Raw genomic sequence first — 13,798 nt, 5'->3', positions numbered from 1 at the left:
ACCCTTGTCCCGCTAGAGTTTGTTCTGCTTGCCGTAATGAGAACTATCAGGCTAAAACATAATTCCGATCACCACCCTCCTCTACTTAGAACCACACTGTGTCTCCCCATTGCCCTCAGTGTAGAAGTCAAAGTCCCTCTGTTGAAATGCAACCTTAGTGAGACTTTCCATGACCTCTTTCAAAATTGCCACCTGGTCCACCCCTACTCCCCCTTACCCCACTTCTCTTTTTTGCACAGCACTTATTTTACCTCCTAACACACTGCATAATTTTTACTTATCCCTCTTTCAGTTGCTTATGTTTTTTATCAGTGTGTACCCAATGACTAGGAAAATATCTGTCTAGGACACATGGATAATTAACCTCTCTGTACCTCAGTTGCTTTATCTGTATCCACTTTGCAGTGTTGTTATGAGGATTAAATCAGACGGCATATGTGTAGCACCTGGCAGAGAATTTATCACCCTGTACTGTAACTGTCTACTTGTCTGTCTCCTCCATTGGACTGTGATTCCCAGGGCGTCAGGAACTGGGATTTCTTCATTTCTGAGGCATAGAAGTGAGGGAGTATGTTAACTTCTCTTCCGGGGTCCACAAGGGGCGTGGTTTCAAAGGCAAGAACTTACCAGCGCCATGCCTCCATCCTCCTCCCCATCCAGGAACCTAGAGTTCTTTGTCTAACTTTCCTGCACGCGGGCTAGGTAAAATTCCAGGTAAGCGTCCTTTGTTCAGAAAGCCCGCGAAAAGCCCTGGAAGGAGGGGCTATATTGCGCGCCAAGCAGCCAATCCAATATCGGAGCCAAAGATCAATCACTCCAGAGGACGTTTAAAAGAACTCCTCTCACTGGACGAGAACATAAATGGGGCGGGAATAACTTCAATGTTAAAACTCCACTTGCACGGATTTCCCTTTCTGGGATGCCCTCCCACAACAGTGTGGGACCTCGCTCTGGTTATCTGTCTTTCTCTCTCTGCCTAATAAATCGCCCTCTGCAAAACTCTTTGGGTCCAATAGTTACTTAACCGGTAAGCTCACCGTGCCGCCATGGCCTCTTCCCCATTCCTGGGGCGAGGAAGCCCAAAAACCTCCGGGACATCAAATGGAGGGGAGGAGGTGAGCCCCATCCCATCCCACGACCCAGTTACAGAAGCATAGCATAGTGGTTAACAGCATGACTTCTGGAGTCAGAGTACATGGATTCGAATGCTAACATTAACAAGCTGTGTGGCCATGCGGAACTTGCCTAACCTCTCCGTGCTTAAGTTTCAACATCCATGAAATTAAGGTACGAATAGCAGCTGTATTTAAAAGCACCTAGAACACACCTGTCTCGCAAACTACGTGTGATACTCTAGGGCCTAGGCCAGGATAAAGACGTAGGCTTTTACTCTGACGGAGGTCGGAAGCCATTGGAGGATTCTGAGAAGAGGAGTGACAGGACTCGCTTTATAGTTTTAAATTATAACTATAAATTGTAGTTTTAAAACTCCTGTTCACTTTGACTTCTCCACCCCTCTCTTCCTTTCCTTAAAGGTTCTGGTTAAAACAGACTTCTCATGCCCCTACTGCTCTCAGAAGTGAATGGGTTAAGTTTAGCTCAGCCTCCCTTTTCCTACTTCAGTTCTTCCTGTGGCTGCTTCCCACTAACAAAAAGGAAGCAATTCTATCGGTTACTACTTAGTGCTAAGCACATCCAGTGGGTAAAGTTCCCTAAAATTCTCTGCGAAGAAATTGGGACTTTTCACTAAATCAGAAATTTTACTTTTTCCCCTCCTGGGAGCTAAAGATATTGTTAAGAAGAATTAACATTTTGCTTCTCCAGTTGAACATTTGCAGCGATAAGTCATGCAAATAGAGCTCTCCACCTGCTTCTTTCTGTGCCTTTTGCGATTCTGCTTTAGTGCCACCAGAAGATACTACCTGGGTGCAGTGGAACTGCCATGGGACTATATGCAAAGTGATCTCGGTGAACTGCATGTGGACACAAGGTAAAGGCATGTTCTGTAGGGTCTGATCATGGGCCAGGATTCTGGGGATATAAGTCTGCTTGGAGAAAGGTGCAGACATTGGATTAGGATGGTTGTGATGCTACCTGGGCCCCAAAGAAACATTTACGGGTAAGATGTGCACACATCTGTATTATTAGCAGAAATGCTAATTGCCAATTCTTTTCATAGGTCTGACCTGTTCGTTGATATTTTGTTCTATTTTGTCCATTGTTTCTCTTTGTCACCTGCTGCTCCTCCAGATTCTAGAGACGAGTAGAGGGAGGGTGAAGGAACAAAGACAAAACTGCCCTCCACCAGCCCAAGCTTCCATAGAGAGATTCAAGGCAATGAAATCCAATCAATATCACACACAAGTTTAATGTCTAGTTCTCTTGTGTGTACATGCGATGTGTGTCCTTTTGTATCTTTTCCTACTCTGGGTGTTAAGTATAAAATCAGCCATGAGGTCAGAAGCTTTTAATGTTTTGGGGGTTCTGGTGCATTTAGGGAGACTACTAAATAACTTTGTCAATATTGTCTATGATCATCAGTTGATTCAGATTTTTCTACCTCTTCTTCAGTAAATATTGGTATATTTTTGGTCTATATTTTGGTCTATATTTTCATAGAAAGCAATTTACTATCCCTAGATTTGATAATGTATTGGTATCAAGTCACATAAGAGTCTCTTGTGATTTTGTTAAACTGTTCTGTGTCTTTCGTAGTTATAGTTCCTTTTTCATTCCTTATGTTGTTTATGTTCTCTTTCTTTTTTAAAAATAATATTTCTGGGAGTTTTCTTGATTTTATTGGTCTTGTCAAGAATTATCTTTTGGTTTAATTTATCAACCTCTTTTTTTCTGTCGCATCAGTTTCTGCTTCTACTTTCATTAATTCATTCCTTCCTTCTAGTTTCCTTTGGTTCATTTTGTTGTTCAATTTTTGCTTATTGAGTTGAATGCTGAAATTGTTTATTTTATATTTTGTTTTGTCTTCTTCAAATGTGTATTGTAAAGACTTAAATGTGCTCATGTTGGCTCCTCACCTTCCATCAGTCCCTTTCTCCCCCACCTCAACTAGGTAACCCCAGTACGATAATACGTATTCACACACATACACACACACAAAAAAAGGTTTTCTTGGACATTATTTGTTTTATAACATTGGGACATTATACACACATTTCTCACTAATTAACACCTACTAGAACTCTAAGTCAATTGGCATACCTTGAATTCATTATTTTTATAAGTTATGTAAGATTCTATGGTATGGCTGTGCCATAATTTAGTCAATACATTCACTTTATTCCCGTTTCGTGGCTACTATATCCTATATCATTACATACTGGTGCTTTTATAACTGTCGAACAAATTTGCAAGAGGAATATTACTGGAACGAAGGGAATGTTTCCTTCTAAGTTTTAATTTCCAACAAGACCAGAACTTTTCACACATTTCCACCACTGAAGTATGAAAATGCCCTTCTCTGTGCATTCACATTAGTGATGTTTTATCCTGTTTTTAAAATTTGCCAGTTTTATACATGTAGAATGATATTGCATCATTACTTTCATTGTGTTCTTATTATTTCTAATAAGTTGAGCATCTTTTTAAATGCTTGTTTGCTATTGGATTTATTTGGGGGATTTAACTAGTCATATGCCTTGCCTATTCTTCTTTGGGCTCTTTCATTTAAAAAAAAATATGAGAACCCTTTTCTTATTACAAGTATTAACCCTTTGTCATGTATATTGCAGTTTCCCCCAAGATCTGTTGTTTGTCTGTTGACTTTGTTATAATTTTTACCAAAACAGTTCTTAATTTTTATAATCAGAGATATCTTTTCTTTCATATCTTCAGAGTTGACAAGTTTGGTTAAAAATGTTTTCCACACCTCAAGACTGTATGTGTAGTCTTCCAGATTTTCTTGCCAGATGTTTACTGTTTCGCTTTTTATATGCATTCCTTCAGTTCATCTGCTAATTACTTTTTGCATATGGCATGAGAGGGATTTGCCTAGTTTTAGTTCCATCCAGATCAATGGTCTATTGTGATGACACCTTTTGCCACTGATTTGAATCAACACATTCATCATATAAAATTATCATATTTATTAGCATATATTTCTGGATTCCTTAGGCTGTTTCACTAATATACTATTATCTTGTTATGCCAATATTATACTGGTTTGATTACCGTCAGTCTATGATATCTTCTGATATCTGGTGGGTGAAAGCAATCCTCACTATTCTTTTTATACCTTTCTTAGCTATTCTTAGACACTTTATTCTTCCACATAAAAATGTTAAGATATTTTTCAAATTAAAAAGATTGAAGCCCTCTTGTGATTCTAACTGAAATTTCATTAAACTCATATCTTAATTTTATTAATATAATAAATTTAAATAATTTTCTTATTACATTTATCTCTATGTATTTTATAAGTATGATGCTATTGTTAATAAAGTAGTTTTCTCCTATTTCCATTTATAAGTGCTTAGTACCAGAATAGAGATAAGCTATTGGTTTGTTTATATTCAGCTTTTTCTTCTGAGACAGAGTCTCATTTTGTCACCCAGACTGAAGTGCAGTGGGGTGATCTCACCTCACTGCAGCTTTGTCCTCCTGGGTACAAGCAATTCTCCTGTCTCAGCCACCCAAGTAGCTGGGACTACAGGAGCTAGTCACCATGCTCGGATAATTTTTGTATATTTTTTAGAGATGGAGTTTCACCACATTAGCCAGGCTAGTTTTGAACTCCTGAGCTCAAGCAATCCGCCCACCTCAGCCTCCCAAAGAGCTAGGATTACTGGTGTGAGCCCGCACCTAACCAGTGATTCATCTTAAATCTAGCTACCTTACCAAATTTGCCTATTAATTCTAGTAATTTTACCTTAGAGTTTCTGAGTATTGAATCATATCATCAGTCAAATGAGATAGATTTTAGCTCTTTTCCAATGTTTATAGCCCCTTATTTCATTTTCTGCTTGAATTTATTAGAAAACAAAAAAAAATGTTAAATAATAACAATGAAAGTGAACATTTCTTCTACCCTATGATTTTACTTGAAATAGTTTTTGTATTTTGCTATTTAGAGTAACATTTGCTGTTTGGTTTTGGTAAATGGTGTTTGTTACTTCTATTCTCATTTGCCACAAAATGTTTATCATAAATGACTTTTCAGCAGCTGGTATCATCTGAATTGTCTTCTTTGATATGTTGATAAACAAGTTATGTTAATAGATGTCCTAACACTAAATACCCTTACATTCTTGAAGTAAAATCTACTATTCATGTAATTTGATTATTAGTGGGTTCTGTGTGCTACTATTTCTTTAGATACTGTGTGCCTTTAAATGTGAGATTGATCAATAGCTTTTTTTTTTTTACTGTTATTACTAGGTTTTCACTACTCAACCTACTATAATAATAGTAAACAAAGTTTTGTTGGCTTTATCAAATGAATTGATGAGTGCTCCATCTATTTCTATCGCTTAGAATAGCTTAAGTAGCATTTGAATTATCCATTGTCTAAAAGTTAGGCAAGACTCACTTATGAATCCATTTGCTCCTACTGACATTTGCCAGGCTCTTCTATGATAATCATTCAGTTCAAGTTTCAACTTATTTTAGGGTCAGCTCTAATAATTATATACCTTTCTGGGAAGTAACTTTTTTTTTTCAATTTTGTTGTCACAGTGTTGTATGGAGCACTCACTGGTGATTCTTTTACTCCACATTATCTGTAGTTATGTGCCCTTTCTCATTCCTAAATTCTTCTATCTTTGCTATGTATCTTTTTTCCTTGAATAAGCTTACCAGTGATTTGTCTATTTTGTTGCTGGTGGTGCTCTTTTCAAAGAATGAGCTTTTGGATTTATTTGTTTTTCCTAGTTGTTATAAAGCATTTTTATTTTCCCTGAGCAGAAAAATAAAAAGCTATTGGTTAATTAACTGTGCTGTTTTATTGGCACGTAGCTATGCACTGTTCACACATTAATATATAAATCCTCCATTTTATTTTGTCCAATGGCAAAACACGAACAGTGAGATTTCCTATGCAAAAAGTGAACAGTTCTACAATGCTAGCCCCGTATACCTTTATTAACATTCCAGAGACTTGTCCTCTCAACATGATCTGACTTCTAAAGGATAACTTTTCAAGAAAATTATTTTCTGATCAGTGGAGCTTGGAGATATAAAGAAATAAGCAATCGGCCAAGTGTGGTGGTTCATACCTGTAATCCCAGCACTTTGGGAGGCCAAGGCAGGCAGAGCACCTGAGGTCAGGAGTTCGAGACCAGCCTAGCCAATGGTGAAACCCTGTCTCTACCAAAAATATTTTTTTAAAAAATAAGCCGGGCATAGTTGTGCTTGCCTGTAATACCAGCTACTCAGGAGGCTGAGGCAGGAGAATTGCTTGAACCCAGGAGGCAGAGGTTGCAGTGAGCTGAAATCGTACCACTGCACTCCAGCCTGGGTGACAGAGCATGACTCCATCTCAAAAAAAAAAAAAAACCTCTCGTATTCATTAACTGGACCTCAACTTTCTTAAAGTTCACCACAAAGATGAACTCCATGAAGGTACTAGTCTCAAAATTCAGTGTGCATAAGAATCACTCGGGAAGCTTATTAAAATGCAGGTTCCTAGGCCCCATCCTCAGCAAACTATTTTCTCCCCAGGTGATTCTACTCCATCCTGCCCCAGCTTTACTGAGGTATAATTAATAAATAAAAAGTGTATATATGTAAGGTGTACAATATACTGTTTTTATGTAAAATGGTATACCATTAAGGGTTTTCTTTTCATTGTTTTCAGAATAGTTTGTAATATCTTCTTTGATTTCATCTTTGATAATCTAGAAGTATGATTTTAATTGCTTTTTAAATTTGTCTATCAAGTTTGTAGTATTTGGATCAACTTTGAGTATCTTGTTAATTTCCTATTGGCTGTGTAACAAATTACATCAAATGTATCAGCTTATGACAACGCCCATTTACTATCTCACAGTTTCTATGGATTAGAAGCCCAGGTGGACTCAGCTGGACTCTGTGCAGGGCCACACAAAGCCAAAACCAAGGTGTTAATAGGGCTGCACTCCTTAGCAAAGGGTCTTGGCAAGAATCTGCTTACAGGCTCATTTGGAATGTTAGCATAATTTAGTTCCTTCTCTCACTTTCTATGTAGTACCCTCTATCAGCAATGGTGCATCAACACTCTGTCATGTCTGGAATTGCTGACTTCAATTTTCTGTGCATATCTCTGGCCTTTTCTGCCTCTCTCTTTTACTTTTAAGGACTCATGTAATTACAATTGGGCTGACCTGGATAATTAAGGATACTAACCCCATCTCAAGGTCAGCTGATCAGCAACCTTAATTCCATCTGCAAAGTTTATTTTGACACATAACGTAATATATTTTTGGACATCACACCAAGAAGCAAAGGTAATAAGGGCCAAATTTCTACCTGCCACAGGTATAGTTTACATACAACGAAGCATATCCATTTTAAATGTGCAGTTTGATGAGTTTTGACAAATACATACACTTGCATAACCACCACCCTAATCAACATGCAGAGCATTTACATCAACGCTCCTGCAACTTTTTAATGAGTCTCTACTACTGAACTGGCCTCAGGCAATAAATTGCTATCTAGAAATTACAGATTTGTTTCCACATGTTCAGAATTTTTTATCAGTTGAATCATACGGTATGCATTCTTCTATGGCTTTTTTTCTTCAGCATCATGATTTGGAAATTCATGCAGGTTGTTGTATAAAGTATTTCTATCCTTTTTATTGCTGATTACTGCTCCATTATGGGATTATATCACAATTTTGGATTATTTCCAGTTAAGGGTGAATATAAATAAACCTGCTATGAACATTGCTCCACATGTATTGTGTGAACATCTGTTTTTATTTATCTTAGTTAAATATCTAGGAGTGGAATTGCTGGATCATATGGTAAGTGCATGTTTATAAGAAACTGCCAGACAGATTTCTTGAATATACTAGTATAAACTCCCACCAGCAATGCATGAGAGTTCCAGTTGCAATATATCCTGGCAACATTTGATGTTGCCAGTATTTAATGACTACATAGTGGTATCTCACTGTACTTTTTTTTTTTAATGGAGTCTCATCCCATCACCCAGGCTGGAGTGCAGCAGCACAATCTCAGCTCAACTTCTGCCTCCTGGGTTCAAGCAATTCTCCTGCCTCGGCCTCCTGACTGTAGCTGGGACTACAGTCATGTGCCACCATGCCCAGCTAATTTTTGTATTTTTAGTAGAGACGGGGTTTTGCCATATTGGCCAGGCTGCTCTCAAATTCCTGGCCTCAAGTGATCCGCCTGCCTTGGCCTCCCAAAATGCTGGGATTACAGGCTTAAGCCACTGAGCCTGGTTATACTTTTAATTTGCATATCTCTGATGACTAAAGATTTTGAGCATCTTTGCATGTGCTAATTAGCTATTCCTATACCTTCTTTGAAGTGTCTATTCAAATCTTTGGTCCTTTTTTTTTTTTAAACGGAATTTCAACCTTTATTTTAGACTCAGGAGCTACATGTGCAGGTTTGTTACATGAGTATGTTGCATGATACTGAAGTTTGGGGTATGAATGAATGATCTTGTCACCGAAGTAGTAAACATAGTACCCAATAGGTGGTTTTTCACCCCTTGCCACCCTTCCTCCTCCCTCCCTCCTCTAGTAGTCCCCAGTGTCTATTGTTCTATGTCCATGAGTACCCACTGTTTAACTCCCACTCATAAGTGAGAACATATGGTATTTAGTTTTCTGTTCCTGTGTTAATTCACTTAGGATAATGGTTTGGTCAGTTTTTTAATTGGGTTGTTTGTCTTGTTATTGTTGAGTTTTGAGAATTATTTATATATTCTGGGTACAATACTTTTCAGATGTACCTGTTTTGAATATTTTTTTTCCCAATCTATGGCTTGCATTTCATTTTCCAAATGGTGTCTTTCAAATAGTGGAAAAATATAGTTGTAATTAAGTCCAATGTAGCTTTTTTTCTTCTATGATTCATGCATTTTTTTCCTGTCCTAGGAAATCTTTGCCCACCTCAAGTTCACAAAGCCTTTCTTCTGTTGTCTTCTAGAACTTTTATCATTCTAGCATTTGTGTTTATGTTTGTAGTATATTTTGAGTTAAATTTTCTGTATAGTGTGAAAGACATTTCTTTCTCTATTGAATTGCCTTGGGACCTTTGTAGAAAATTAAATGATTATATATAGGCAAATCTGTTTATGGATTCTCTAGTTCCATAGATGTGTATATCTGTGCTTATGCCAGTACCAAATTGTTTAGATTACTGTAACTTTAAAGTAAGTCTTAATATCAGACAGTCTAAAACCTCCAACTTACTTTTTTATTGAAAGTGCTTTTGATATATTTAGGCTTTTCTATTTCTGTATTAATTTTATAGTCAACTAGCCAACTCCATCAAATAGCCAACTGGGATTTTAACTGGAATTGAATCTGTAGATCAATTTGGGGAGAATTGATATTTAAACAATATTGAAGTTTCTTTTTTTTTTTTTTTTTGAGATAGAGTCTTGTTCTGTCTCCCAGGCTGGAGTGCAATGGTGCAGTCCTGGCCCACTGCAACCTCCACCTCCCAGGTTCAAGCAATTCATCTGCCTCGGCCTCCCAAGTACCTGGGATTACAGGCACCTGCCACTGCACCCAGCTGATTTTTGTATTTTTTAGTAGAGATGGGGTTTTCCCATGTTGGCTAGGAGGGTCTCAAACTCCTGACCTCAAGTGATCCACCTGCCTTGGCCTCCCAAAGTGCTGGGATTACAGGCGTGAGCCACCACACCTGGCCAATATTGAAACTTTCACTACAACAACATGGTATGTCTTTGTTTCTTTAGATTTTCTTTAATTTCCCTCTAGGATATTTCGTAGCCTACAGAGTAGTTCTTGCAAGAATTTTATTAATTGCATCCCTAAGTATGTTGGGGAATTTGATGCTATTGTTACTTGTATCATTTTTATTTGTTTTTGTTTTCCAATAATTTGTTACTGAAATGTAGAAACTCAATTGATATTTGTATATTGACCTTGTTCACTCGAATCTTGTTAATTTGCATTTTAGCTCTAGTAGCTTTTTGCACTTCTTTTAGAATTTCTATATATACAATAATGTTGCCTGCAAATGAAGACAGGTTGCTTCTTCCTTTCCAAACTAGATGCTTTTTATTTTTTTTTTCATGCCTTACTGCACTGGCAAGGGCGTCTAGTACAATGTTAGGTAGAACTGGTGATAGCAAAATCCTTGTCTTGTTCCTTTTTCTTTTTTTTATTTTATTTATTTATTTTTTTTAAAGATGGGGTTTCACCATGATGGCCAGGCTGGTCTTGAACTCCTGACCTCAGGTGATCCACCCACCTCAGCCTCCCAAAGTGCTAGGATTACAGGCGTGAGCCACCACGCCCAGCTCTCTTGTTCCTGATTTCAGAGGGAAAGTGTTTAAGATTTTACCATTAAGTACAATTACTTGTAATTTTTTTATAGATGCCCTTTGTAAAATTGAGGAAGTTCCCTTCTATTCTTGGTGTGAGAGTTTTTTATCAAGATTTGATGTTGGATTTTGACAAATGCCTTTTCTGCATCTATTCAAATGGTCATATGGTTTATCTTGTTTATTCTGTTATGGTGAATTACCTTGATTGATTTTTTAAGGAGGAACCAGCTATATATTCCCAGGGAAGAAATCCATCCAGTTATGACATATTATATTGGTAATATTTTTGCTATGGACTGAATTGTGTTAACCTCCTCCCACCCCAAATTCATATGTTGAAGTCCTAACTCTCAATGTGACTATATTTGGAGATAGGGCTTTTAGGAGGTAAATAAGGTTAAATGAGGTCATAAGGATGGAGTCCTAATCTGAGGATTGATGGCCTTATAAGAACAGAGAAAGTTCTCTCTCCACACACATGCACTGAGGAAAAGCCATGTGAACATACAGAGAGAAGGCAGCTATCTACCATCCAGGAAGAGGGCTGTCACTAGAAACTGACCGTACTGGCACCCTGATGTTGCATTTCCAGCCTCCAGAACTGTGAGAAAATAAGTTCCTGTTGTTTAAGTCACCCAATCTCTGGTATTTTGTTATGGCAGCCCTGGACAACTAAAACTGTTTTGTTAAGGGTTTTGGTGGTGATAGTGATGATGGTGGTTTTTTTCTTTTTGCATCTGCGTTTATGATGGATATTTGGCTGTGATTTTCTTGTAATGTCATTGCCTGGTTTTGATCTAAGAGTGGTATTAGTCCATTCTAATGCTGCTGTAACAACATACCTGAGACTGGGTAATTTATAAAGGAAAAAGATTTAATGAATTCACAGTTCCACATGGCTAGAGAGGCCTCACAATCATGGCAAAAGAGAAAGGAAGAGCAAAAGCTCATTTTACATGGCATGGTGGCAGGCAAGAGAGTATGTACAGGGGAACTGCCCTTTATAAAATCATCAGAGCTCATGAGACTTACTCACTATCAGGTGAACAGCACCGGGAAAAACCCACATGATTCAATTACCTCCCACTGAGTCCCTCCTACAACACATGGGAATTGTGGTAGCTACAATTCAAGATGAGATTTAGGTGGTGACACAGCCAAATCATATCAAAGAGTAAGACTATTCTTATAAAACGAGTTGAGGAGTGTTCACTCTTCTATTTTATGAAAGAGTTTGTGTAAAATTGGCATGATTCTACCCATGATCAGTTCTTTCTTAAATGTTTAACTATATTCACCAGGGAAATCATCATATCCCAGCAATTTTTGTTTGGTTTTGGTTTGTTTTTTTTAAAGGGTCTTAATTATGAATTCTATTTTTTTAATAGGTAAAGGGCTGTTTGAATTTTCTATTTCTTTTAGGATCAATTTTAATAATTTCCTTTAAGAAGTTCCATTTGAGACTGGGCATGGTGGCTCACACATGTAACCCCAACACTTTGGGAGGAGGCAGGAGGATTGCTTTAGATCAGCCTGGGCAACGTAACAAGACTTCATTTCTACAAAAAAAATTTTTTTTTTGAGACAGAGTCTTGCTCTGTTGCCAGGCACCAGGCTGGAGTGCAGTGGCGCGATCTCGGCTCACTGCAACCTCCGTATCCTGGGTTCAAGCAATTCTCCTGCCTCAGCCTCCCGAGTAGCTGGGACCACAGGTGCATGCCACCACGCCCAGCTAATTTTTGTATTTTTTAGTAGAGACAGGGTTTCACCATGGTCTTGATCTCTTTTTCTTTTTTTTAATGTAGTCAATAATAATTTAATTATATGTTTATATATAATTAAAAGAGTATAATTGGATTGTTTGTAATACAAAGGGTAAATGCTTAATGGATTAGGTATACCATTTTCCATGATGTGATTATTATATATTGCATGCCTATATCAAAATATCTCATGTACCCTATACATATATATATACCTAATATGTACGCACAAAAACTAAAAGTTTAAAAAGATAAAACAAAAATATTTATATAATAGAAAGTATTTGGACACCTTTGTTAATCCAGCATTTGTTTATATATAGCACTGCTTTGAAATTCCACTTTCCTGATCAAGGCTTGGAAGTCAAATTACCCAGAAAGCACGTGGCCCATTACTAAGAATTAAGCATGGTACTTAAAAGAACAAATTACTCTCTTCTCTTTTTTTTTTATTTTTTTTTCCATTTATTTTATTGCATTTTAGGTTTTGGGGTACATGTGAAGAACATGCAAGATTGTTACATAGGTACACACGTAGCAGTGTGATTTGCCACCTTCCTCCCTATCACCTACATCTGGCATCTCTCCCCTTGCTATCTCTCCCCAACTCCCCACCCCCGACCGTCCCTGCCCTCTTTCCCCCCAACTGACCCCAGTGTGTAGTGCTCCCCTCCCTGTGTCCATGTGTTCTCATTGTTCAACACCCGCCTATGAGTGAGAACATGCGGTGTTTGATTTTCTGCTCTTGTGTCAGTTTGCTGAGAATGATGGTTTCCAGGTTCACCCATGTCCCTACAAAGGACACAAACTCATCGTTTTTGATGGCTGCATAATATTCCATAGTGTATATGTGCCACATTTTCCCTGTCCAATCTATCATCGATGGGCATTTGGGTTGGTTCCAGGTCTTTGCTATTGTAAACAGTGCTGCAATGAACATTCGTGTGCACGTGTCCTTATAGTAGAACGATTTATAATCCTTTGGATATATACCCAGTAATGGGATTGCTGAGTCAAATTGAATTTCTATTTTTAGATCCTTGAGGAATCGCCACACTGTCTTCCACAATGGTTGAACTAATTTACACTCCCACCAACAGTGTAAAAGTGTCCCTATGTCTCCACATCCTCTCCAGCATCTGTTGTCTCCAGATTTTTTAATGATCACCATTCTAACTGGTGTGAGATGGTATCTCAATGTAGTTTTGATCTGCATTTCTCTGATGACCAGTGATGATGAGCATTTTTTCATATGTTTGTTGGCCTCATGTATGTCTTCTTTTGTGAAGTGTCTGTTCATATCCTTTGCCCACTTTTGAATCGGCTTGTTTTTTTCTTGTAAATCTGTTTTAGTTCTTTGTAAATTCTGGATATCAGCCCTTTGTCAGATGGGTAAACTGCAAAAATTTTTTCCCATTCTGTTGGCTGCCGATTCACTCTAATGACTGTTTCTTTTGCTGTGCAGAAGCTGTGGAGTTTGATTAGGTCCCATTTGTCTATTTTGGCTTTTGTTGTCAATGCTTTTGGTGTTTTGGTCATGAAGT

The 13,798-nt window shown here is 37.8% G+C and overlaps 1 protein-coding gene across 4 annotated transcripts in view; it reads left to right on the top strand.

Moving 5' to 3' along the window:
- The first annotated feature begins 943 nt into the window (after positions 1-943).
- The window catches only part of F8 (coagulation factor VIII), a 191,283-nt gene continuing 178,428 nt past the window's right edge, over positions 944-13,798 (top strand). For all 4 annotated transcript variants that reach the window (XM_032265302.1, XM_032265300.1, XM_032265301.1 and 1 more), the window contains exon 1: positions 944-1,990. In XM_032265302.1, the coding sequence (XP_032121193.1) occupies positions 1,848-1,990 (143 nt within the window). In that variant the 5' untranslated portion in view covers positions 944-1,847. The remainder of the gene's footprint in view (positions 1,991-13,798) is intronic.

The sequence above is a fragment of the Sapajus apella genome, unplaced genomic scaffold (assembly GCF_009761245.1).
Source record: "Sapajus apella isolate SASKATOON/1434 unplaced genomic scaffold, GSC_monkey_1.0 scaffold149, whole genome shotgun sequence".
NCBI classification, from domain to species: domain Eukaryota; kingdom Metazoa; phylum Chordata; class Mammalia; order Primates; family Cebidae; genus Sapajus; species Sapajus apella.
This window is presented reverse-complemented; position numbering and strand designations above follow the sequence as displayed.